This window comes from Trichechus manatus, unplaced genomic scaffold (assembly GCF_000243295.1).
Source record: "Trichechus manatus latirostris isolate Lorelei unplaced genomic scaffold, TriManLat1.0 scaffold00194, whole genome shotgun sequence".
Taxonomy (NCBI): Eukaryota; Metazoa; Chordata; class Mammalia; order Sirenia; family Trichechidae; genus Trichechus; species Trichechus manatus.
Window position 1 is genome coordinate 1,757,579 of NW_004444130.1, and position 25,221 is coordinate 1,782,799.

The 25,221-nt window shown below is 39.6% G+C and overlaps 1 protein-coding gene across 1 annotated transcript in view; it reads left to right on the forward strand.

The window, feature by feature from the left end:
- HYDIN (HYDIN axonemal central pair apparatus protein) overlaps positions 1-25,221 on the forward strand; it is a 359,230-nt gene that overhangs the window by 148,877 nt on the left and 185,132 nt on the right. The window contains exons 17-21 of the mRNA XM_004387835.2: positions 11,583-11,821; positions 15,312-15,582; positions 17,201-17,344; positions 21,119-21,262; positions 22,949-23,262. Coding sequence (XP_004387892.1) covers positions 11,583-11,821; positions 15,312-15,582; positions 17,201-17,344; positions 21,119-21,262; positions 22,949-23,262 — 1,112 coding nt within the window. The remainder of the gene's footprint in view (positions 1-11,582; positions 11,822-15,311; positions 15,583-17,200; positions 17,345-21,118; positions 21,263-22,948; positions 23,263-25,221) is intronic.

Here is a 25,221-nt window from a genome sequence, read left to right on the forward strand (position 1 = left end):
AGCATTTTGCTCCTGTATTATTTTCTTGACTTCTTCCTTTTTCTTGTCTGTATTTGCCATGAATTTGTCTCCCTTTCCATGAATTTGTCTATTTTTTCCTCTTTTTTGTCAGCTTTTTGCTTCAACACTTGGATAATTCTGAATATTAGAGATTTGAATTCCCTATCAGGTAGTTCTAGTGCCTTTTCTTCTACTGGGAAGTCATCTGATGTTTTCTTTTGGACGCTTACTGGAACCATCCTGTCCTGTTTTTATATGTGTTTTGATATTCTCTGCTCTCTTCGATGCATTTGGTAGTTATTTTCCTTGTTTATTGATTGTAGATTTGTTTATTTCCTCCTGCTTTTTTGTATTATTTGGTTATGTCTGAGCAGGTGGGCTGTGCCTTCTTTGTTGTTTGCTTGTCTGTAAGAATGATACTTTTCACCCCCTTCTCCAATGAGCATGGTCAGTCACTCACGTATTGTACAGCAGAGCAGGTCAAGCTGCAGAGGAGTTGGTGGGTTGGGTTGTTTGTGGCACATACTAGGGCCGACAGGGCGGACTGGGAATCAGTGTAGGGTAGGTTCTGGTAGGCTGTGCCTGTGCTGCTTGGGAGTGTGATGTTCAGCACATGGTGCAGGTAGGCAGGAAGGAGGGGGGAGACTGTGATGTGTGGAGCTAAGATGGGTATGGGAAAGAGGAGAGAGGAACAGGAGCCAAAAATATACACACAAACAAAAAACAGTGCTAAGGGAGCTTGCTGTTGGAGTGGAGAGATGAGAGACTGATAAATGGAGAAAAACTAAAATAAAATAAGGTTAAAAGAAAAAAAATGAATAAATAAAAATTAGAGGAAAAAAAAAGCCCTCAGGGATCCCACCAGTGCATGTGCTAGGACTGGGGAAGTTGCTCCTAGGCCGTGAAATACAGCCTGGCTAGAAAGGGTAGAGGTGTCACACAGTGCCAGGTATTCAGGAGACAGGAAGAGAATGTAAGTATAGAGAGACGAGAAACTGGAAATGAAGAAAGGGAAAAAGAAAGAGAAGAAAGCAAATCAAAAAAACAACAAAAAAACCCAAAAATAATAATAAACAAACAAAAAAAAAAGAAATGCCCCCAGGGATGTCACTGTGCATCTGTGCAGAGTAAGGGAGTAGCACCCAAGCTGCTTGGTACTGCCCAGCTAGAAGGGACTCCAAAGCTGAGAAAAGAAAAAGAAAACAAATAAATCAAAATAGAACAAATCAGAACAAACAAACAAAAGCCCCAGGCATCCCAGCAGCATGGCATCACAGGCCAGGAAGCAGTTTCACACTCAAGCGGTGTTTCACAGCCTTTCAGGAAGAAGCGAAGATGACACATGGAGCCAGGTATTTGAGAGAAAGGAGGGGGAAATTGTGAGAGAAAAGGAAGAAATCTAACAAAGCAGAAGAAAGCAACACCAGAAGCCAACAAATGGCACTCAGGGAGCCAGCCAGTGTGGTCAAGTGGAATCCACGCAACACCAGGCTGAAGCTGGTGGTTCCTGGCCAAGAGACTGTGGCCACAGGAAGCAGAGGAGGCCAAGTAGGGTTGAAGAAGGGTGGGGGGTAGGAAAGCATATATCACGGGTTACCGGTTGTTCTGTCCACTGCTGGAAGCTCCATGAAGGTGCTTTCTTGTACCCCCTGTTCGCTGATCTCCGATAGGAGTCCAAGATGGCGGATCTGTGCTGCATTAGCTGATAGGCGACCTTTGCATGTATCTCTCCTCGCTCTCTGTTCTTGCTCAGTTTCTTATTCCACTCGGTGCTTGGCTGAGCTCTTTATCTCTTCACTTGATGCTTATGGTTTCAGGATTGACGTGTGACTCTGTTTGACTTAGTTTTTTGGATCTTTGCTGTGGAGGGACAGCGTGATGCTTCTGTCTATAGCGCCATGTTGCCTGGAAGTCTAGATTATTTTAAAAGTACGCCATGTTACCTGGAAGTCTAGATTATTTTCAAAGGAACAGTGTTAAATTGCCAGATGACTTCTTACGCACTGCTGAAGGTAGGTACCATTATGAAAACAAGAGTACTACAAAAAGTCTTCATACTGAAATGTGGAGGCTCATTCATTTACCCCGTCAATTCCCAGAACGTTTGCAGAAGATTAGAAGATTCTTCTTTTGGAAATTTGACCAGCCACAAGAAAAGGTGGAAATACAATGATAGTCAGACATCTGAAATATCTGGTGGGCTTTGGCTGGTTGCTGCCCAAGCACACAGAGGTTTTAGTGCTTCATTCTTTAACATAAGAGTTAACCAAGCTCCACCAGGAAAGCCTGTAATACAAAAGTAAGAAACACAAGCAAACATAAAAATGAGAACTGGGAAGAAAAGAGATGATACAGTGATAAAGTTAAAACAAAACTGTCATTAATAGCCTCAAGAGAATTAAAGAATTCTTTGTATCTATGAACAAGAACAGGATGATTTTTTTAAGAAAGAACGAAGTGTGTTCATAGAAGTTAAAAATATGATCACAGAAATTTTAAAATTTGATAGAAGAATTGAGAAATAAAATTGAGGAACTAGTCTCGAAAGTAGAACAAGGAAAAGAGCTAGACAATAGGAGAGAAAATATTAGAAAATTATACAATTTATTCAGGAGGTATAACATCCAAATAAGTGTTCTATAAAGAGCAAATAAAAAATGGAGGTGAGGAAACTACTGAAGAAGTAATTCAAGGAACATATCCAGGATGGAAGAGAGGAATTTATGGAAAAGACCCATTACACATGCAGCATGATGGATGAAAATAGGACTACATCAAAGTATACCACTGTTAAGTTTATAATCTCAAAAAAGGAAGTAATATACAAACAATACAGTATTATAGTATTGTAAGCACAGAGGAGGAAGTGCTAAATTCTTCTATAAAATTAAAATTTTTCACAGGTAGTAACATTTGAGTGGAGACTTAAAGAATAAGAAGGAGGAGGACAGAGAAATAGGGTATATATTTCCAGAGAACATCATATGTAAATGCAGTGATGTGCACGCACTTGGAGAGGGTGATGAACCTGGTGCATATTGGAGAGTGCTGGGAAGTGAGGCTGGAAAAGTACACTGGGGGCTTCCTATGAAGAATTTGCAGTACATCTTCCAGACCAGAGGCTCACATCTGCTACACCAGTCTTGGTTGCTAGCTGCCATAGTTCAGAAAGAGCTCAAATGGAAGTGAGGTCCTGACTCCTTCCACACTCACACAAATGATGGACTCCCCAAACGCAAGAAGTAGGTTCACATGCTGATCAGACAGAAACAGTGACAAGTGTCCACTACATCTGGAGTCCACAAACCTTGGAAATTGCATGCAAAGTTTGGGGGGTGGGGTGTGTGTGTGTGCATTTTTCTGTGGAGGGGTTCCATAGCTTTCTCAAAGGAGAAAAAAGACTCAGCATCACTTATCCAGACATTGGCGAGCCATCCAAAATCTTCAGCAGGAGAGGAACAGGATCAGGCCCGTGAAAGATGACCCTGTCAACGATGTAGACTGGGGAAGATGCGAGCAGGAAGGAGGACTGGACTAAACAGGAAGTTTTGAAAGATATTATTGGTAACATCTACCACTTATTGAGTATTTACTTTGTGATAGACACAGTGCTAGATGCTTGGCGCCCATTTTATTTAATCTTCAAGTAGCTTATTTAACAGGTAAGGAAACCAAAACCCGGGTTTTAAAATTAACCCAAGTTTGCCTAGCTACAAACAGCAAAGTCCATATTTGACCCCCAGGTCATGCGACTCTAAAGCCTGTGCTTTTATCATGATGCTGAGCTGCCTCCCCTGTACAACTCTAGCACTGATTCTTTTGTTCTGCACCTCACCTCCTAATTTTCAGTTAATTATTTGAAACAGCAAAGTGACTCACTTCAAAGAAGAGAGCCATATGATGTAGCGACATCATTTAAAAGATGAAAAGGGCAAAGACCTCAGTGACTGTTCATTGTTCTTGTTCCCCAAAGAATTGATCATCTGCTGAGATGATAGTATAAATCCAAAGAAATACCTCACTCTGAAGGTTGGTTCCTGTTGTTGTTTGCTTCCTCTCATTCTATGGAAGGAAATTCTTGCAGATTTCAGTTGGCAAATGAGTTATTTTGAAGAAAAGTACACAGTGCTGTTTTCTCCAGGCTTCTTAGTCATTAGCACATAAGAATAGCAGGTCTGTCTGAGCATATTCACACTCTCAGTTATTGTTGAAATGACAAGAGCAAACAATAGCTTTCACTTCTGTCTTTCGTGGCAAATATTAAATACACAATAAGGAAACATATAAAAGCTCTGGCTGATCTACCTTGGGAGTGAATGCTGCATAAGAAGTGTGCTGATGCCCTATTGTCAAATAAAAAGCAAATGTTATCTTTAGATATGTGAAACCTCAGGGAGGAGGGCTTACCAGTAATCACCAATGGATGTAGAATTCTGATTTGCAAAAGATCACAGACTTTTACATCTTTCCTTCAGTCATATGCACATGCATGCATGCATACACCTCCTGTACGTGTTCTTTATAAGCTGCTGAAATGACTCTGGCTCTTGCCTCAGTTCAAAGAAAAAAACAGAATAGGTGTTGCCTAAGGGTTTTTTTGTTTTGTTTTGTTTTTTTAAATTTTTTTATTGTGCTTTAAGTGGAAGTTTACAGAGCAAATTAGTTTCTCATTCAAAAGTTTATACACAAATTGTTTTGTGACGTTAGTTGCAATCTCTGCAATGTGTCAGCATTCTCCCCCTTTCCACCCAGGTTTCCTGCTTCCATTCATCCAGTTTTCCTGTCCCTGCCTGCCTTCTTGTCTTTGCTTTTGAGCAGGTGTTGGTGTCATATATTTGATCGATATTAGAAGCATGTTCCTCACATATGTTTTATAGGCCTGTCTAATCGTTGGCTGAAAGGTGAACTTCGGGGGTGTCTTCAGTTCTAGTTAGAAAGATGTCCGGTGGTCATAGTCTCAGGGGTTCCTCCAGTCTCTTGTCAGACCAGTAAGTCTGGTCTTTTTTGTTAATTTGAATTTTGTTCTACATTTTTCTCCAGCTCTGTCCGGGGCCTTCTATTGTGTTCCCTGTCAGAGTGGTAGGTGGTGGTAGCCAGGCACCATCTAAGTTCTTCAGAGCTCAGGCTGGTGGAAGCTGTGGTTCATGTGGTATATTGCTTAAGTTTTGGTGGAAGGCTTAGGAAGGCTCATTTTTATCATCTTTGGAGCAAATGTACAGAACCCTGTATTAGTTTCCTGTTGCTATGGAGCAAATTACCACAAACTTAGTGGGTTAAAACAACACAAAGTTATTATCTCACAATTTCTATGGATCAGGGGTCCAGGCATGGTTGGACTGGCTCCTCTGCTCAGGATCTCAAAAGGCAGAAATCAAGGTGTTGGCGGGGCTGCATTCTTTAAGGAGGCTTGACTTCCGGGCCCCCTCAGGTTGCTAGTAGAATTCGTTTCCTTGCATTTGAATGACTGACGTCCCATTTTCTTGGCTCGGTGTCATCAGGGACTGCACTCAACTGCTAGAGAGGACCTGCAGTTCCTTGTCATGTGGCCCCCTTCATAGACCTTTTCATGCTTTGAATCTCTTCATTAGGAAGAGCCCAGTCCCTTCTAACGGATCACCTGATTAAGTCAGGCCTGCCGAAGATAATCTTATCTTCAAGTCAACTGATTTGGGACTTTAACTACATTTGTAAATCTCTTCACGGCAGCACTTAAATTAGTATTTGAGTAGCTAGAAGAATACGCATGTACAACAGAGGATGGGTCTTGGGGCCATCTTAGAATTTAGCCTACCACAAACCTTCACAGGCTTCTTTTCTTCTGACAAAAATACAAAAAAAAAAAAAAAAAAAAAAACACCAATGTTGCCGTCAAGTCAATTCCAACTCATAGTGACCCTATAGGACAGAGTAGAACTGCCCCATAAGATTTCCAAGGAACAGCTACTGGATTCAAACTGCTGAGCTTTTAACTACTGTGCCACCAGGGCTCCTTCTGGAAAGAATATTGTATGTTAAATGCCTTCTTAGCATCCTTCTTTGTTTTCTCAGTTTTGAAATCTTTTTTTTTTTTAGCAAATTCTATTGAGCCCATAATTATGCGTCATCTGGGGCATTCCAGGTGTGTATAAAATGATGACAATATCTTTCATTTATGAGAACTTACTATGTGCCAGACACTGTACTGAGTGTTTTACATGCATTCCCTCAATAACCATCACCATATCTGTATGCAAAAGTCACAATCAATATTCTGAACTAAAGACGAGAAAACTGAGACTGGGCACGGTTAAGTGATGTGCCCAACATCCCACAGCTGGAAATCGGCAGAGCTGGGACTCAAGCCCACATCTCTTTTCCTTCATATCCCTCCTTCCAAACATAATTCCATCAGTTGTTATCTTGCTGTATTGTGGTTTTGAAAAGATTACAAAATGCCTTCCATAGCTATGATGATTATCATCCATACATTCCTTCTTTAGCCAAATCTTCAATTTAATAACAAAAATGTCACATAGGCCAAGAAGTCCTCCCTAAAAACAAAAGACTGTCAGAAAAGTCAAAGACCAAAGAGACACAGGAGTATCAATGAGGTTTAGAACCTGGCTTTTAGTAAGGATAACCCACCTCCTTAGCATCTGGCATCTTAATGTGCCATGTTGTTAGATTCTATGATAAATTTGCTGCCTGGTTTTATGGCAAGCATTGTTTAATAAGCTTTGTCAAAAAAGAAAAAAAAAAAAACCTCACCAATTCAACTCCGGAGAGCAACTCTCAGGTCTTCTTTCCAGAGTAGCCAATCTGTGTCAGCAGAAATTAGAAAATAAATTGTACACATCCATGGAGAACTAATGTTCCCTGACAAGAAGTAGCACCTCTGGTAGCACCCATTCTTCATTGTGGAACAGAGGATTGACCTGTGCTACTGACTAGAGGAAAATAAATGGTTACACTAGGAAAGATGGCATTGACAGTACCCTCTTCCGGAAGGCATTTGCCTTTTGATTAAAGAAGGGTGAAAATGGCATTGATTTGTTTTAATTGCAAGTCTAGTTTCATAAATGAGTAAAAACTATGTAGAGTGCTCTAAGGCCACAATTTTGGGAAGGAGGGCCAACCATGATTTCTTCTTGCCTAGAACATTCTAATTTTCTCTCCTGGCTGCCTCTCCTTTTGTCCTAACAGCGAATAGAAATGAACTCTGGCCCCGCAACTCATAGGATTTAAAATTCTGAGATACCTTCCCATGTCTGTGTTCTGATGGAGTGGACTCTTCACCTCTCCAAATAGGACATCTGGGAGGTTGGGGAAAAGCCTGAGGATGTGGCAGTAGACTCAGCCAACAAAGGAACTGTAGCAGAGAATGGCTAGCAGTTCACCAAATCCATCTCCCTTTGCTTTTGGACACAGAGCTAGACTCCATATCACAGCCTTCTCTCAAGTTGGCCACATGACTGAGTTCTGGCCAGTGGAAGTGGACAGAAGTGATACTTCCAGGCTTGGTGCATGTAATTATTAAGGTTGTGTGTCAGCTTGGCTGGGCCATGATTCTCAGTGGTTTGTCAGTTATGTAGTTGGGCAGCTATGTAGTGATGTGATCGCCTCCATGATGAGATCTAATATAGTGTGATCACCTCCATGATGAGATCTGTTGTGAGCAGCCAATCAGTTAAGAGGGAGTTTCCCTGGGTGTGTGGCCTGAATCCAATATAGGTGGACTTTCTGGTGGGTCTCGCTGTCTTTTGCTCACTCTGGATCATGCAGCTGGCTCCTGTTAATCTGACCTCTGGTTCTTGGGTCTTGAGCTAGCAGCTTACCTGCTGTCTTACCTGCTGATCTTGGGATTTGTCAGCCTCTGCAGACTGTGAGCCAGAGGCCTGCTGTCTGACCTTCTGATCTTGGGTTCACCATCCCCTGCAGCTATGTGAATCAGGACAAGCCTCCAGCCTGACCCACAGACTTGAGACTTTTCAACCTCCACAACCACATGAACCATTTCCTTCGTATAAATCTCTCTATATTATATTTATACACTGCACTGGTTTTGTTTTTCTAGAGAACCCAGCCTAAGACAGTGCATAAAATCCTCCCATATGACCCTCCATTGTCCTTATTCACTTCTTGGACATCTGGGTGTCAATATCCAGAAAAACCTAAAAGCCACAGGTTAAATATGGCATCATCTGTTTAGCCAAGGTCTCTGACTGACTAAATGGAACAGAAGCCCATCCTAAACCCTGCAACCAATTAGAATTCATGTGAGCAAGAAATAAGCTTTTATTGGATTAAGCCACTGAGCTTCAGAGGTCTTTTCTGTTACAGCAGCTAGCATTACCTTACCTAAAGTAATAGCCTAGAATCTAAAAACTAAAAGTAAGAAAGATAAGTAGTTCTAAGTTATTGTACATATTGCTTTAATTAGGTCAGACTGAAAGTTATATAAGCCAAAGACTACTGTCTATTGTAATAAAAACTGTAGATAAAATGAAGCTACATTGATACCAATGACCACCCTGACGGGGAATACAACAGAGAGGAGCAGGAGAAAAGTGGGGTGCAGAACTCAAATTCTAGTAAAAAGACCAGACTTAATGATCTGACTGAGACTAGAGGGACCCTGGAAGACATGGCCCCCAGACTCTCTTAGCCCAGAACTGAAACCATTCCCGAAGCCAACTCTTCAGACAAAGATTAGACTGGTCTATAAGACATAAAATGATACTCGTGAAGAGAGTGCTTCTTAGCTCAAGTAGATACATGAGACTAAATGGGCAGCTCCTGTCGGGAGGTGAGATGAGAAGGTAGAAAGGAACAGGACCTGGTTGAATGGACATGGGAAATCTGGGGTGAAAAGGAGTGTGCTGTAAAATTATAGGGAGAGCAACTAGGGTCACATAACAATGTGTGTATAAATTTTTGTATGAGAAACTAACTTGAGCTGTAAACTTTCACTTAAAGCACAATAAAAAAATGAAGCTATGTTGATTCATTTCAAAATATAGATGGAATATTGAAAGTGCATTTATACCTCTTCTAGAACTTATTTTGTATCATTGTCTATGATTAATGTGTAAGAGGATTTTAGTGTTTTTCACTTTGGGATTGTAAAAAAATTTTTGGATAAATTATGAAGATGCACTAAAAATTATTTCTTTGAACCTAAATAACGAACAGGATATAGTGATATTCTATCCTGGTAGTTTGTCCTGCCAGTAATAATAGATCTATAATTCTGAAAATTAAATTTATGAAGATTGTTATTATCTCTTTCTCATTAATATTTTAATATAAAATTATAAATAAATGCAGGTTAATGTTCTGAAAAGACAGAGACTTTGCTTACTGTTTTCTTAATATTTTAGTACTCTGATAGGGCCAGGTTACTATGAATAGAATAATTATAGAGAAAGTTTAGAAAAAAACATCAAGTAGAACAAGATTCAGCATTTTTTCCCACAAGTGTCGTTCGAATAAAGACAATTATTATTATATATGTCCACATCCGGGCCCTGGTTTATCTAGTGTGGTATTTAATGTTTAATGGCCTTCTTCTATTTCTGTGTCTCTAGAAATGTCTCATATTAAAATATCATGAGTAATAATAGGACTTCTGACTTAAAGTTAAAGCTATAATTTCCGTTAGTGCCAAAATTAAAATTTCCTCATCAATATTCATCTACATCCTCATCATTACAATTTATAATCTTGAGAATTGTTCTTCTTTGCTTCATTTATTTAGTTAAATTTAAAAATGTAATTTATTTATTATTTTCCATGTAGACTTTCAACATGGGAAGCTAACACTCTTGTCTAACAGAATTTGTCCTCAGTTGTATATTAGGAAAATCTTAGATTTTCCTTATTTAAATACCTGTGAGCCCGTTCCTAAGAGAGTGACCATCAGGACCCACTGACCAAATCTAATTTCTGGACTTGTAGTGGAGCCAGACCTGGATTTGGGGGACACTCCATGGCACTGCCACCATGTGAGATTCTGCCTGGCCGAAAGCTCTAACTCATGCCTGCAAACTACAATGTTACATTTCATTTACAAATATCATCAGTGCAACTCATTTCCAAACTAGACATAAGAAAGTTTCTGATTCGTAGCCTTACCTTATACCTCAGCCTCCATAGAGCTATAGGTGTTTTTATATTTCTCCCTTTTTCCTTTTGCTGGAAGAACTACATCATAGAAATTAAATGGAAGAAGGATAATTTTGGACTGGAATGTCCTCTAAGTACCATCCCAAACAGAATAGTTTACACTAGTTTTTCTCTGTGCATTACTTTGGAGGGTGTCCATACTCAGATGAGCATGAGGAACCAAGGAAGATTCCCAAGGGAATAATCAAACTCTTCTCCAATGAACTGGAGAGTTTGGCTTTTTCTTCCAGTTTTTCTCCTAGAAGTTTCTAATTAATTTCCACATCTCTTCCTGAAGGAGGAAAGGGTGTGAGCTGTGAGGATCTAAGTAGCTAAAGGTAACAGATTAGTGGGAGTCACTTCCAACTGTATAATTCAGTCCTATCATATATTCCAAAATAATCTCGAAATGTTTTCATTTACAAATCGATTTATTATGGAAGAGTAAACATATAATTTACTAAGCCAGTTATACCAAAATACATTTAAGGATTCTACAGACAATATGAGGTGATGAACAAATAGACAGATTAAGTTGACTGGGCAGGGAGCTCACATTTAAGAGTTACTCTTTTTCACAGCTTTATTGAGCTATAATTCGTATACCATAAAAGTCACCCCTTTAAAGTGTACAATTCAGTGAATGGTTTTTAGTATATTCACACAGTTGTACAACCATCACCACTATTGAATTCTAGAACATTTTCCATCATCCTAGGAAGGAGCCCTATATCTGTTGGCAGTCAGTCCTAATTCCCCCATCCCCATCTCCTGGCAACCTCTGATCTACTTTTGTCTCTATGCATTTGTCTATTCTGGAAATTTTATGTAAAAGGAATCCTACAATATGTGGCTTTTTGTGGCTGCCTTCTTTCACTTAGCATAATGTTTTCAAGGTTCATCCATATTGTAATATATACGTATATTTCATTTATTTTTATTGCTGAATAATAAAATTCTATTGATTATTATGAAATGATAGAAACCAGGGTGACTTCTTACATTGTGTTTATTAATGAATGCTGCTTGTAATTACTGTAACATCATAGAAACTTTGAGTTTGCAAAATGTTTACTTTAAAAGTTCCTAATTACAGAAAGAATATTGTACCTTCTATTGGTATCTCAGAATTTGGAGACTACAGCAAATAATTAGTGTAAGCTTGTTATATAACTGGGCTGTCATCTTGGGAAAGAGATTTAAAGAATCTTCACAGAGCATTCAAAAGTAGAATCATAGGTTTGCTGTTCAGAATCAGATTGCTTTTTGAAAAACAGAAAAGCCAGCAAACACACAGCTGCTTTGATGTGAAAAAAATAATGTTTGTCTCTGATGTTGAATTCTTCCTTGCCAGCCATTTGAAGTATAGAGGGCTTTGACATGTGCGGAATGAAAAGCCAAGAATATCTTCACTGTTAACTTGTAGTCTTCTGTTGCAGGCACACAAAAAGTCCCTTTGGACAGTGGAACCCAATGAAGGCATGATCCCCCCGGAAGCTGATATTCAACTGGCAGTGACCGCCAACCTGAATGACATAGTGACATTCAAAGACATGATCATTTTGGACATTAAAAATAGCAACACCTATCAGATTCCTGTCCAGGCTTCAGGAATTGGTTCCACCATTGTTTCAGATAAGCCCTTTGCTCCAGAACTCAATTTGGGAGCATATTTTAGGTAGGGAAATGTCATGGGCCAATTTTTACAGATATCACGTACTTTGCATAAGTGAGCCTCACCTCCACTTTAGAAAACTGTTTTTAAGGAAATAGGACTGCCACCACAGTCCCTCCCGTTTCCCATTCTCACTTTTCCCCCTCCTTTGCCCATCAGCCACAAAAAGACATTTCGTAGGCGTAGCTTGGTTATATTCTCCAAGCTGTGTCCCTCTTCACTAGAGAAAGAGATGGTTCGAAGGACATGTATTCTTCTCTCAAACTTATAGTGCTTCTCTGTGACAAATTTAGAATCTCAACCATAATTTATCCTCTTTGATTCCAATACACTGGAATCCCCTCTCCATGAACATAGAAAATACAAATATATCTTAGTGGTAACCTAAGTAAAATACACCTGAACCTGTTGCCATTGAGTCAGTTTTAACTCGTAGCAACCCTATAGCACAGAATAGAACTGCCCCATAGAGTTTACAAGGCTATAAATCTTTTCAGAAGCAGACTGCCACCTCTTTCTCCTGTGGAGTGGTTGATGGGTTCAAGCCACTGACCTTTTGGTTAGCAGCCAAGTGCTTAACCACTGCGCCACCAAGGCTCCTTAAAGTATACCTCGGAAGGCAAAAATTTATTGCGAATGTATCTTATCAGGTATTGCAAAGCCAGTAGCTTTTTTGGTATTAAGCCCTCTGCTTGCCTCCCCACCACAGCACCACAAAAATGAGATTATTGCAATTGGCTTCAACTGATCACCCAGGAAAAGCTAGAAAGTCTAAATATTTAAATAAAAGGTAGTACAGTATAGACACCTCTAAGCAGAACAATCTAAATGCCGATCTAAAAATATATCAGGTTTGAATGCTCAGGGTGGAGGAGATGTGTGGGGACTCATGGTTCTTCAGGAGAGTGTAAGCATTGACACACAGGGGCCAGGTGAATTGTATCTATCCGATGCAAGACTGTAAACAGATCCCAAAAAGGGTGCTCCTGCCTTCTGGTCTAACAGACCCTAAAACTAAGTTGGATGCGCTGTGCTTGGAAGGATGTGACTGATAATGATCAGTTAAGAATCCTCCACAAATCCCACCCACGTTTCCTTTCCTCTGTACCATATATAAAACATAGAACTTGATTTTAAAAACCATAAACCAATGGATAATTAAGTAATGGGCAAATCAGATAGTCAAATTGCGTATGTTTTCAGGGAAGTATTTGCAGTGTTTATGTCAACTAGATTAAAAATCCGCCTCTCTCCCTATCTGTTGGCCACAAGTTAGGGCATTTTATCATTCTGGTGCTTCTACTTTCAAATTTCTTTATTAAGTGCACTTAAATATAAATATATGAAATAATATACTGCAAACCAGACTTAATTACTGTTCTCCTTAATCTACAAATAGTGTCAAATAGCCCCAGAGAATATTCTGACACTTGCCTGGAGTTGAAGAGTTAGCTAACAGTTTTCTAGGAATATTGAAGCAAACTGTAGCTTTTAGCTGCCTGTTTCCCTCTACCTAAACCCTATCATTATTCTTGTTTGACATAAAATTATGATGCCAGGAATCTCCAGAAGAATCGTCACAAGCAGGGGCTGGCAAACTACAGGCCACTGCCTGTTTCTATAAATAAAGTTTTATTAGAACACAGCCATGCCCATTCATTTACATATTTCTGTGGCTGCTTTCACACTATAATAGAGTTGAGTAGTTGTAACAGAGACCATGTGTCCCACAAAGTCTAAAATATTTATTACTTGGGACTTTTTAGAAAAAGTTTGCCAACTCCTAGTCTAAAGAAATACCCATATACCACCCCTTCTGATGGCATGTTTTAGGGCAGCTCTCTTAGGTTTTTCAGAAGTTCAATTTCTTCATTTATAAAATGAAAAGAAATATACTTGTTATTACTGGTTGTTATGACAATTGAAAGATGTAATATGAATATATGACAGAGTAACTGCCTAGTTTATAAACAGTAGATATTATTTATTATCATCCTGTAAACCTGCTCTTAGTCGTGAAGTCAAACTGCTGAGTAAAGACACTCCAGTGAGCATGACATGTAGACACAGATTTAGATAGAAATGATTACACCTGACAACTGGCAAAATACACCTTCTGATTATTTAGTTGATGTTCAGCTTACTTATTTGATATGATGTCATTTCCTAAAGAGGAACAGATAGAATGGAAATACTAAAGCCTAATAAAATTGAAAGGCAAAAAACAGTCCTGAGATAAGTTTTTTCCCTCAAAAAAGAAGCCTATGTCAGTTTGAAAAAAATCATATATATACACACAGATATATACATACGTGTATACACATAGATATACATATATATATATATACATACATATATACGGGAGCCCTTGTGGCACAGTGGTTAAGCATTCAGCTGCTAACCAAAACATCGACAGTTCAAATCCACCAGCTGCTCCTTGGAAGCCCTATGGGGCAGTTCTGCTCCGTCCTATAGGGTTGCTCTGAGTCAAAATCAACTGGACGACAGTGGGGTTTTGGATATATATACATACATATATGAGTTTGGCTGCTAACTAAAAGGTCAGCAGTTTGAATCCACCAGCTCCTCCTTGAAAACCCTTTGGGGCAGTTCTACTCTGTCCTGTAGGGCTGCTATGAGTCAGAATTGACTCAATGACAATGGTGGTTTTTTTTTTTTTCTTCTTTAGTGTGTGTGTGTGTGTATATATATATATATATATGCAAAACAAATGAAAACATGTTTGAATCTCCTTGAAGATTTTAAAAATATCTGATAGAGCTAAGCTGTGGGCAAACAGGGACTGAGTCTGTCTAGTTCCGTGTCTAAAGGGCTAGTCAGTGGGAGGTCCTTAATAAATATTTGTGGCATAGATGAATGAATGAACAAACGAATGAAATAGTAGCAACTTTAAAGCACATTAGTCTGAGAAAAGTGGCCAATCCAGATGGCATCCCAGCCCTTTACAGCCTCCTTAGAGGATATGCACTGTTACTCTTGAAGTTCCCTTAGATTGAGCCCAACATAAGACATTATACTCAGTCAGTAGAGATTTAGTCAACACAACTTGAAATTTGCTTCTCCGGTAAGTATTTTGCTTCCCTTTGACTCTTCAGAACCATTCTTCAAAAAGTAGAGTGGTTTTCACAGGAACTGTGTCTGTGTGTGCTGTAATTTGCTTCACCTGCTGGGAAAGACCAAGAATGGATGAGGCAACTTTCCCACAGCCCTTAGCTGGTGATGGCAACTCTGGGACCAAACCTAGGTCTCTGACTCTGAGTCTGTTGACTCCATGAGTAGATGCTACCTTGTCTCATCACTGCGGTAATTCGCAGTAGTGTCATGATTTAGTCTTCCTACATTTTTAAAAAATTAATGTTTTATTTCATTGCCTACTTTTAAAATACTTTCAAATGAATTATTCCCAAGGGTGTATAGCAGAATAGAACATTGCCAAATCGAGTCCTCTAAACACCTGCCTCCCCCTTTCCAGCCTTGATACCTATTATTACCGCTTCAAGCTGACCAACAAGGGACGTCGTGTCCAACAGCTATTCTGGATGAACGACAGTTTTCGCCCCCAGGACAAGCTGAGCAAGAAAGGCCTGGCTAGGAAGGGCTGTGGTGATAGCCAAGGCTCCAAGGGCTCCCAGATGCTCAGGGATCCACAGAGCCCTGTGTTTCAGCTCCACCCCATCAGGATGGAGCTGTACCCGGGCCAGACAATCGATGTGATACTCGAAAGCTACTCTGCTACTCCAAGGGTAAGGGAACAGCAATTTTAGAAAGCTATTTTTCTCCTAAATTAATCTTTGCTGTAAATATTTCTTAGGAGAGTCCTTTGACATTTATCTGTGGAAAGGATATGGTATCTCAAGGATTGCATACAGCACTAAGTTACCATGGCAGCACTTACTGCTTTCAGGGTTCAGCTCAGCTCAGTTTACTGTTTGTTTCCATAGCTACCAGGAACCCACCCTGAAAGTACCAATTAGAGCAGGTTCTCATCCCCAGGGTCAGCAGTGACCAGCTAGCAAGTCTCTGGTAGAGAAACATCCAGTTTTCAGCCAAAGCTAATAATGCTCATTATGCTCCTGCTTGTGCCGCCTAATTAGGAGGTGATACTGAATTTTCTCTGCATGAAATAGGGAAGAATAAGAGATGTGTCTCCCAGAAGACAAGATGGAAAATCTGGTCTATTGCTTAGCTTCTCTAGGCTTACAAATTGCACTTTATTTCACTTACATTTTTTCTTTACGGAGCATTTTCAGGTAAAACACATTCTCTATGCAAAAAAAGAGGCTATCTCCCACTATGGAGTATATAATATGCTCTTTGTATCTGTTCAGACAACATCTGTTGAGTATGTGCCATGTGACAAACACTATGCTCGGCACCAAGGATGTAAAGAAGAGTAAAATGGAGCCCCTGTTCTCAAGACACTTACAGCCTGTTGGAAGAATGCAATTACGACATGGTTACCAAAAGTAAACCAAATTTTTAAAAACATTAAATCTGAGCTTCTGGGAGAATAAATTTAGTTTAAGCTTTACTAAAAGCTTCCCTAAATGTTCTTCCAAATTATTCTACATAATTGAGAAGAGACTTGAATTCATTAACATCAGAAACTGGAGCAGTCTCTTCAGCACAAGCTAAGCTATTGATGATATGTTTCCTTTTGGTTCCTTCTACTTTATAAAAATCTGGGCCTGTTGGGTCCAAAGGAAATGGTTTCTATAGCACAGTTTTTAGATGTACAAGTATGAAGTCAAAATTTTCATCTAGTTTGGTAAGCCCTGTGGGGCAGTTCTACTCTGCCCTATAGGGTCGCGAAATCATGTAACTACCATTGAACTGTAAGTCCTTTGAAGGACTTCATCCATCTTGCTCATCACTGATATTTATTCACTGCCCCTAACACAGCTCCTGATGCATAATAAATGTTCCATAGATATTGGACGAACTGAATGTAGATTGACTATGTCCTCAGAGGCAGTAAGAAATAAACACAGGATCCACCAAGGACATATTTAACCAATCAGATTTTACTTGTGTGACACAGACCAAAAGAAAAAAAGCCAAACCCTCTGCTGTCAAGTCGATTCCAACTCATAGCGACCCTATAGGGCAGAGTAGAACTGCCCCATAGAGTTTCCAAGGAGTGGCTGATGGATTCGAATTACCGACCTTTTGGTTAGCCTCCAGGCTCTTAACCACTGCACCACCAACAGAGAAGGATCCCTGAAATGTGCCATTCAGAAAAACATACTCTTCCCAGGAGTACTCAGGCAGGTAGTTGTGAATCAATTTGCTCTCTGTAGGTGGTCATTAAGTTTTCTAAGTTATGGTTGTTCCAAATATGCTGGTATATTTTGTCTGCAGATAGTCAAAGAGAAGCTGGTGTGCCATGCCATCATTGGAGCACAAAAGGGGAAGAGTCTGGTGATGACTGTGAATGTCATCTGTGAGTTCATAGCACCTCTTATCCAGCTCTCCACCAAGCAGCTCATATACCGACTGGAGAAGGTCAGTGGGGCAGTGCTGGGGAGGGCTGGGTTTCCTGACTGAGGGTCAAAATGTTCAGTTTCATTTTGTAAGCTAAATTAACAGGAAGCCTATTACACCCATTACCCAGCCAATGTTTTTGAAGCTTCAGAGGTAGTACACATTAAACTAAAAATTCTGAACCTAAATCTACAATCCTTTGAAATGTAAATTTCTATGGAAATTCTACTTCCATTATTCCTGATGTAAAGACCAAAGTGAAGCATGTTCTCCAGTGCACTGCAAATGCATTTTAGTCAACCATTCAACTCTAACTAGGTAAAATAAGCATCAAAGTATGGAAAGGGTTGGAGTAAAATTACCAATAATTATAATAATCAGTAAGAATAGCTACCATTTAGTGTGTGTTAGGCATTGTGCAAGTTCATTACATATATTTTCCCAGTTGTCCTTGGCAACAACCTATACAGTAGGTTCTATTATCATTCCCATGATATACTTGAGGAAACTGAAATGTAAGTTAGGCTATTATGTAGATAACCTAACACGGCTTGAGAATACTCAAACTATTTGATTCACTCTCTTTTCTTGGTCCATCCCTTAATATGTCCATTAAGGGCAAGTAATAAATGGGTAAGGCAGGGAAGAGGGAACAGGGATAGTGAAGAGATGGGGAAGAGATCACGATAGGACTTGACCTATTCCTAGGCAGGCTTCCATCGTAGAATTATTCACCATCCAAAACAGACATGTATGGAAAGTCTGTTCTGAGTCAGGCACTGTGCTGGTGCTGAAAATTGATCTAGACAGACATGATCAAAACTAAGAGACTAGTCGAGGTCACAGATTGTGAAGAAATTATTAAATTTTAATTATTTGAATTACAGTCATATCAATGCTGTGAAAAAGGTATAAGGTGCTGTGAGACCATATATTGGGGGACATGGCTTTGTACATATAGTCTCAGACAGCTTCGTTGAGGAAGTGCCTCAAGTCTCAACTTGAAAAAAATGGAAGTTAGTATGGTGACAAGAGAGGGGAAGAGAATTGTAGGCCTGGGTTAGGAAAGAGCCTGGGTTAGGAAACAGTTTGGCAAGCACAAAGAACTGGAAAGCCACCTTGGATGGAGAACATTGAGTAGGGCCAAGAATGACATGAAGTCAGTCTGGAGAGGTGGGCAGGGGCAGATGTGTGTGGCATGCATGGGAGGCATGTTCTGGAGTTTGGGTTTTATTCTGGGTTGCTCTTGCAGGGCTTCAGGGAGGGAAATGTGACACAGTCAGATTTATTCATTGAAAGAGTCACAGTGGCTACTGGGTGGAATATTTATTAAAACCTACCATGTGGCATGCTTAACAGCCTAGTGGGGAAGGTAGACATGGAAGAGGTAGATTGAGGGTTTCAGTTACAGGATGCTAAACTGACTGTGACAAGCTCCATGAGACATATACAAAGAAAGTACTACGAGAGTTCCTGCTACAGTTATTAACCTTTCATTTCTCTGTTTTGTTAAATTTTCTCTCTTTTTTTTTTTTTAACAAAGTCGGGAATGTATTTATTGGCAACAGCTTCTCTGAATTTGTTGGTGTCGTTTTTTCTCTATGTGGTTGTTCAGAGAAAATTCAGTGACTATGTTTTGAATAGCTATTATGTGCAAGAAATTATAATAAATGTTAAATTTGCCACTTGGTTTCTTATTAGTTTTTTTTTTGTTTAGCCCATAAACGCTCATAAAAATGTGTGAGTAATCCTCCTTTTTTTCTCTTTAAATACTTATGCCTTGTTCTTGAAGAAAATCACACTCTTGTTTAAATGCCTACTGTTTACTTTTATCACTAGATTAAAATATGAAAATATTTTGAATACGGTAGTCACTTCTTGTTGACTTTTAAAAAATGAATTGAGTCACAACTCCCTGCTTGTTTTCACCCTTCTCTCCTTCCTCCCAAATGTCAGAAGTTTGAAATCTCTCCTGTTTGTTGTTGTTGTTGTGTGCTGTCTAGTTGATTCCAACTCATAGTGTGACCCTATAGGACAGAGTAGAACTGCCCCATAAGGTTCGCTACCACTGTATTTTTCATTGTTCATTTCCTGCTCACATTGAATCCATATCAGGGACACTGAAGAAATGCAGCTTCATTTCTCAGTGTGTGCACAGGACTTGTTGAGTCTCACTATCCAGATTTAATTGTGTAACCCCTGATTATCTATTCTGTCTCCTTGTTTGCAGCTCAAGGTAATGTATCTGAGTTTTAGCACATTAGAATGTAATGATACCAACCCTGCCAATGGGAAGAATTTTTTTCTAACTTTCCCCAGATTGATCTACTTCATAACTGTTGTGCCATTCATAAGCCATGGAGATGAAACCAGATCTCTGTGGAATTGAAAAGGTCAGTTGGAACTAGCAGCCAGTTTGCTTCTTAAAGTTCCAGCAGAAAAATCTGTCTGCCAATATTTGGGGAGACAAACAACCCAGAGAGAGGTGGGTCATTTTAAAATAGAACGGGTTCTCTGTGCAACAACACCTTCTCATCACTAACCTCTGAATGGCCTCATGCCAAAACCAACCAAGCGTGGCTCATTCACTTCAAAAGTTACCTGCAGTCTCACAGCAGCCTTCGGGAAGGTCACAGGTGACACTTCTCCAGCCCAATGCAGTCTGTTATTTTGTAGGCACAAAATGCTGCTTTATCCCTCAAACTGTGGTATGCAATCTGCAAATGCAAGGAGAGTCTGGTATCTATACTACCATGTGAGAGGAAGGGGAATGAAGCCTGGCATCTCACAATAAGTGCCAGATCAAACCCCTGAAATAACTTCGGGAGTCCAGATGGGGCTATTGGAGGACAACCTAGGCCAGGGCACCCAGGAACCACAGTGGAAGGAAGACTGTGCTGGACAAGAACCTGAAGACGGAGTCAGATCAGAATATAGAGTCAAGTTGGTCTGACTGAAATAGGAACACAGAGAAAAAACAAACCAAAACAAGAGGCCTAGGAAAAACAGGCTAGAGTTGTTGGAAGCGCCAGCTCGTTGAGACTAGGAATGACTGGAGGGAGATTCTCTTTGGAGGCCAGATATTGAGGCTTCTTGTCATATCCTGCTGATACTGAAGTCCCCACTTTCTAGGGCAGATAGGAAATAATGTGAGTCCCGACATCAGAATGAGAAAAGTCCTGGTTAACTAGAAACTTCTGGCCCAAGATCCATTTCTAATGCTTTCTCCAGCTGAAAAATTAAATCTAATAAGACTAACAGGGTGAAAAGATGCTTCTAAATCACCTACCCCAATGTTACCAGGAAAATTTTACAGAAAATAGTTGTGAGCATTTGTCAACATAAAAAGATAAGTATATTTACAATTTGAGTATTTTAAGCATGGAAATAAAATACTGTATAAGGGGAAAATGTTTTATTCATTATAATGATACCTGGATTCTTCTGTAAGATCATATCACTAACTTATTAGACTTTGTTTTATGATATTATAGAAACTTCTAGAGAAATAGTTCTATGTAGAGGCATGGCTTATGTAGGTTTTTTCAACCAGGCAATAAGATCTAATCTGTGTTTTCTGGCCTGTGTAGGTTCACTTCTCAGTAGCCCACCATACATTCCAAATGATTTATCTAACCCTCTGCCAAAATATATAAATAAATATATATATATTATATGTGTGTATGTATATGAAATTGCTAATTCTGCTTTGACAATGAATATGAGATTTTTGTTGCTATAGGCTTACTATGTTTACCGTACCTTGGTTTGTTTCCTCTTTTTCCTTTTTCACAGAAACCTGACACTATCCTGGAACCTAATTACCAGCCCTTGGCCATAAAGAATGTTTCCACCCTGCCCGTAAATGTGTTACTGTCCACAACTGGACCCTTCTTTATATGTGAGACTGATAAATCTCCACTGCCCATAATTCCTGAGGTAACTTGACAGGGGATTGTCATAACAAGCCCCTTGGGGGATTAGCAGTGATAAAGGAAGAGAATAATAGTAGTCTACTGCCTTGTTTCAGTCAGGAAAAATATAAAAAATCAAGGGCACAAACAGGAAAGAATATAGAAATTTTTAAATGAGTCATAAATAAGTTCCGATGGTACTCAGTAGGAAAACTATCATTGACAGTGTAAGAACCTCAGCTCATTGTGATAATCCTTTCATTCCTACCCACTGTGATGAAGCCAGTCTTTAGAAAACAGTAGCTTCCTACTAGAGATAGTAAAGATCTTTTAAATCTCCTCCTTCAAATCTCACCAAAAGTGAAACAAAGAAATAGGCAAAACCCCATCCTCAAACCTGCAAGCACACGTGCCAGCAGTAAGATAAAGAACAGGTGGCAGGCCTGGCTTTCATATGGGATTAGGCCAATTGAAGAGCCATTACCCTCTCTGTGATTCTTGAATCAGATGATTGGCTTTATCAGCCGAAGCCATCTAATCATGTAACTGAAGCACACGGTTAAATACCTGAACCATTCAAACCCAATGTAGACGTGCCCTGTAAAGCAGACCCATTTTGTGTGCATTCCTTGGGACTCCCTTAGGGCACTTTGAACAAAATCATGAGATTCATGCCGTTTAGAGCAATGTCTAAAAAAAGCCAACTCATAAGCAGCCTTTCCATGGAAAGGTGTTACTGGGGACACCAGCATCAAGGAACACATGGGGATTTGACTCAAAGAGAGAAAAGAACAAATGAAATCTACTGAACAAACTCTGTACAGCTCTGGAGTGTCATTTGAGTTGAATAGAAAACAGCGGAAAGTCGATAACACAGTACTTAAGAGTTAGGATTGCAGACGTTGGAAAAGAAATTAAACTACCTAATCTGTCCCTTTCTGGGTCACTCTCTACAGATCCCTTCCCTCCCTAGAGTGCCTTATAAATCTTTTTAAAAATTTCTTAAGCAAAAAACTTTTCCCACTTGTCTAGAAAGAACATTTCACAATCTAATTTACTTTTTGTTAAGAATATTTTACATTTATTGTAGATTTTCCCTTTTAGAACTCGTCAGTGCACATAACTCCACAACTGCTATTAAAATCTCTTCCTTCAATAATTTCTCTCTCAAGGTTTTCCTTGCTTTCATTTTCACACTAGTAAAATGTATGTATGTATATATGTATACATTCCATACTAATATGTGTGTATGTATGTGCGTTTATGTGTTTGTGCGTATACCTGCAAAAAAAAAAAATCCACTGCCCTCGAGTCCATTTCGACTCATAGCGACCCTATAGGACAGGGTAGAACTGCACATAGGGTTTCCAAGGCTGTAATCTTTACAGAAGCAGACTGCCACATCTTTCTCCTGTGGAGCAGCTGGTGGGTTCAAGCCACTGACCTTTCTGTTAGCAGCCAAGCGCTTAACCACTACATCACCAGGGCTCTGCAAATGCAAGGAGAGTTTGGTATCTATATTACCATGTGAGAGGAAGGAGAATGAAGGCTGGCATCTCACAATAAGTGCCAGATCAAACCCCTGAAATAACTTTAGGAGTCCAATATATCAATAAGTATGTATCAGAAAAATTTTGGTTGTCCTGTTTCACGTATCGGGTTGCAAATGCATTATACAGAGGTTGGTAATTCCCTACTGTCTTGTTTGTAGCCTATTAAACTGGAGATTGGTGGAGAAAAAAACCTGCTGGTCAAGTTTGACCCTTCCTGTAGAAATGATTTCAACAACTGGGTGGCAGAAGAAATTCTAGCAATTAAGTACGTGGAGCACCCTCAGGTAGACAGCCTGAACCTGCGTGGAGAAGTGCATTACCCCAACCTAAGCTTTGAGACCATGGAGCTGGATTTTGGCTGTATCCTGAATGACACGGAGGTGATTCGCTATATTACAATCACCAACTGCAGCCCATTGGTTGTGAAGTTCCGCTGGTCCTTCCTGGTGGATGATGAGGAAAATCAGATAAGGTACCATTAGCATAGAAATTCATCAGAACTCTTTCTCCTCTGTTCATATTTTTCTCTTTTAGGCTTTGTACTGGGTTTCCTGTATTTGTATTAGTCTTTCGTGAATATTTTCCATTATGATAACTAAACACTGATAAAAATAACAAAGAGCTTAAAATCTTGGTCCATCCAAGGTTTTCAAACAAGAAGAGCAGATAAAACATCTTTGGAAGCCTCTAATTTCCACCAAATTAACAAAGGGATCTCAATAAGCCTGCTTTAATTTAGAATCTAGTGGTTGAATCATTAGAAATTTATCACTAAAAAATCAGGTCTTTGTAGAGTTTTCTTAATAAGCATTTCAAGCCCAACACACAGACTGATAGAACGCAGCATTGAGTATGTACCACATGGACTTCATATTGTCTATTCTGCATATTTCAGCAAGTGTTTCTGTTCTGATGAATATACGTATAAAATAGTGGGAAGTGGTGTGTGCTGCAAGGGAAAAGTTGTCTTCACAATATTTGTATTTAGAGGAGTCTCTTCTGTTAAATTAGATTTAAGTTCAATTAGAAGCTAAATATGAATCTCAACTTAATTTGGAAAACACTCCTTTAAAAAAATATAAACAGCCTATTTTACTCAGACCTGAGTAACATTTTCATCTGGTTCAAGAGCCTTGTTGGCGACCAGGACAATTGGGCCTCTGTGTATTTCCTTGTTTAATCCTTTGGCAACTCAGTTTTCAGTACCCGAATGTTGAATGCCCATTCTTAACTGAAGAAGCCTGGTGTTTTTCCTTAGTGCTTCCTGTGTGTAGTCCACATTTTATATATGACATCCACCTTTTCCTTTCCTGTGCTTGTTACCACAGTAACGGCAGCTTGCTCTTAATGTCTTCTGTAGACTGCTAATAATGACCCAGCGTAGCATTGAAGCTGCCAGTCAGTCCTGGGGCCTGAGTATCGGAGTCTGCTCATTAAGTGCCATGGATTGTTTGGGTTTGGAATGAAATTCTGTAGATGGTGGACATTTAAAATAATTATGGCAAAATCAGCCAACCTGACTTAATGAGCTTTGAATACCAGATTTTGTGAAGTTATTCTGATGTAGCACAGCTAAATGAGTTTATTCCATCTGGGAGCAAGGGACATACTTTATTTATTTATTTTTATTCTGAGATGCCATTTCTATAATTAAAATAATGACATTTTGAAAATGTATTTGGCCAATACTTAATTTTTCATTGTTTTAAGCATTTATGGAACTTCTTTTTTTTTTCCTTTCTTCAATCTCTTCAGTATCTTCCTGTCTCTTAATATTGAATATTTTGATGTTTGGGTTGTTTCTACACAAAATATAGAAGCAGAGTATTACTACCTCTACTTATAATTCATTTGTTCATTCATTCATTCAGAGAGTCATTCAGGAAACATTTGACAAGTGACTCTTATGCACCAGATACTATGTGAGGCATCAGAGATAGAAGAATGACAAGGCATGGTCCCTGCCCTGAGGAGCATCAGTCTAGTGAGGTGTCTTAGGCTGGGTTCTCTAGAGAAGCAAAACCAGTAAAGTATCTAGATATATATAGAGAGAGAAAGATTTATATCAAGGAAATGGCTCTCACAGTTGTAGAGGCTGGTAAGTCCCAAGTCCATGGGTCAGGCTGGAGGCTTCTCCTGACTCACATAGCTGCGGAGGCTGACAAATCCCAAGATTGGCAGGTAAGCTGGCAGGCTGCTGGCTCACAGACTGCGGAGGCTGAGGAATCCCAAGGTCAGCAGGTAAGCTGATAGCTCAAGTCCCAAGAACTGGAGGTCAGATAATAGGAGCCAGCTGCAGGATCCAGAGTGAGCAAAAGCCCATGAGCTTTGCCAGAAAGTCCACCTATATTCGATGCAGGCCACATCCCCAAGGAAACTCCCTTTCAACTGATTGGCTGCTCACAAGAGATCCCATCATGGAAGTGATCAC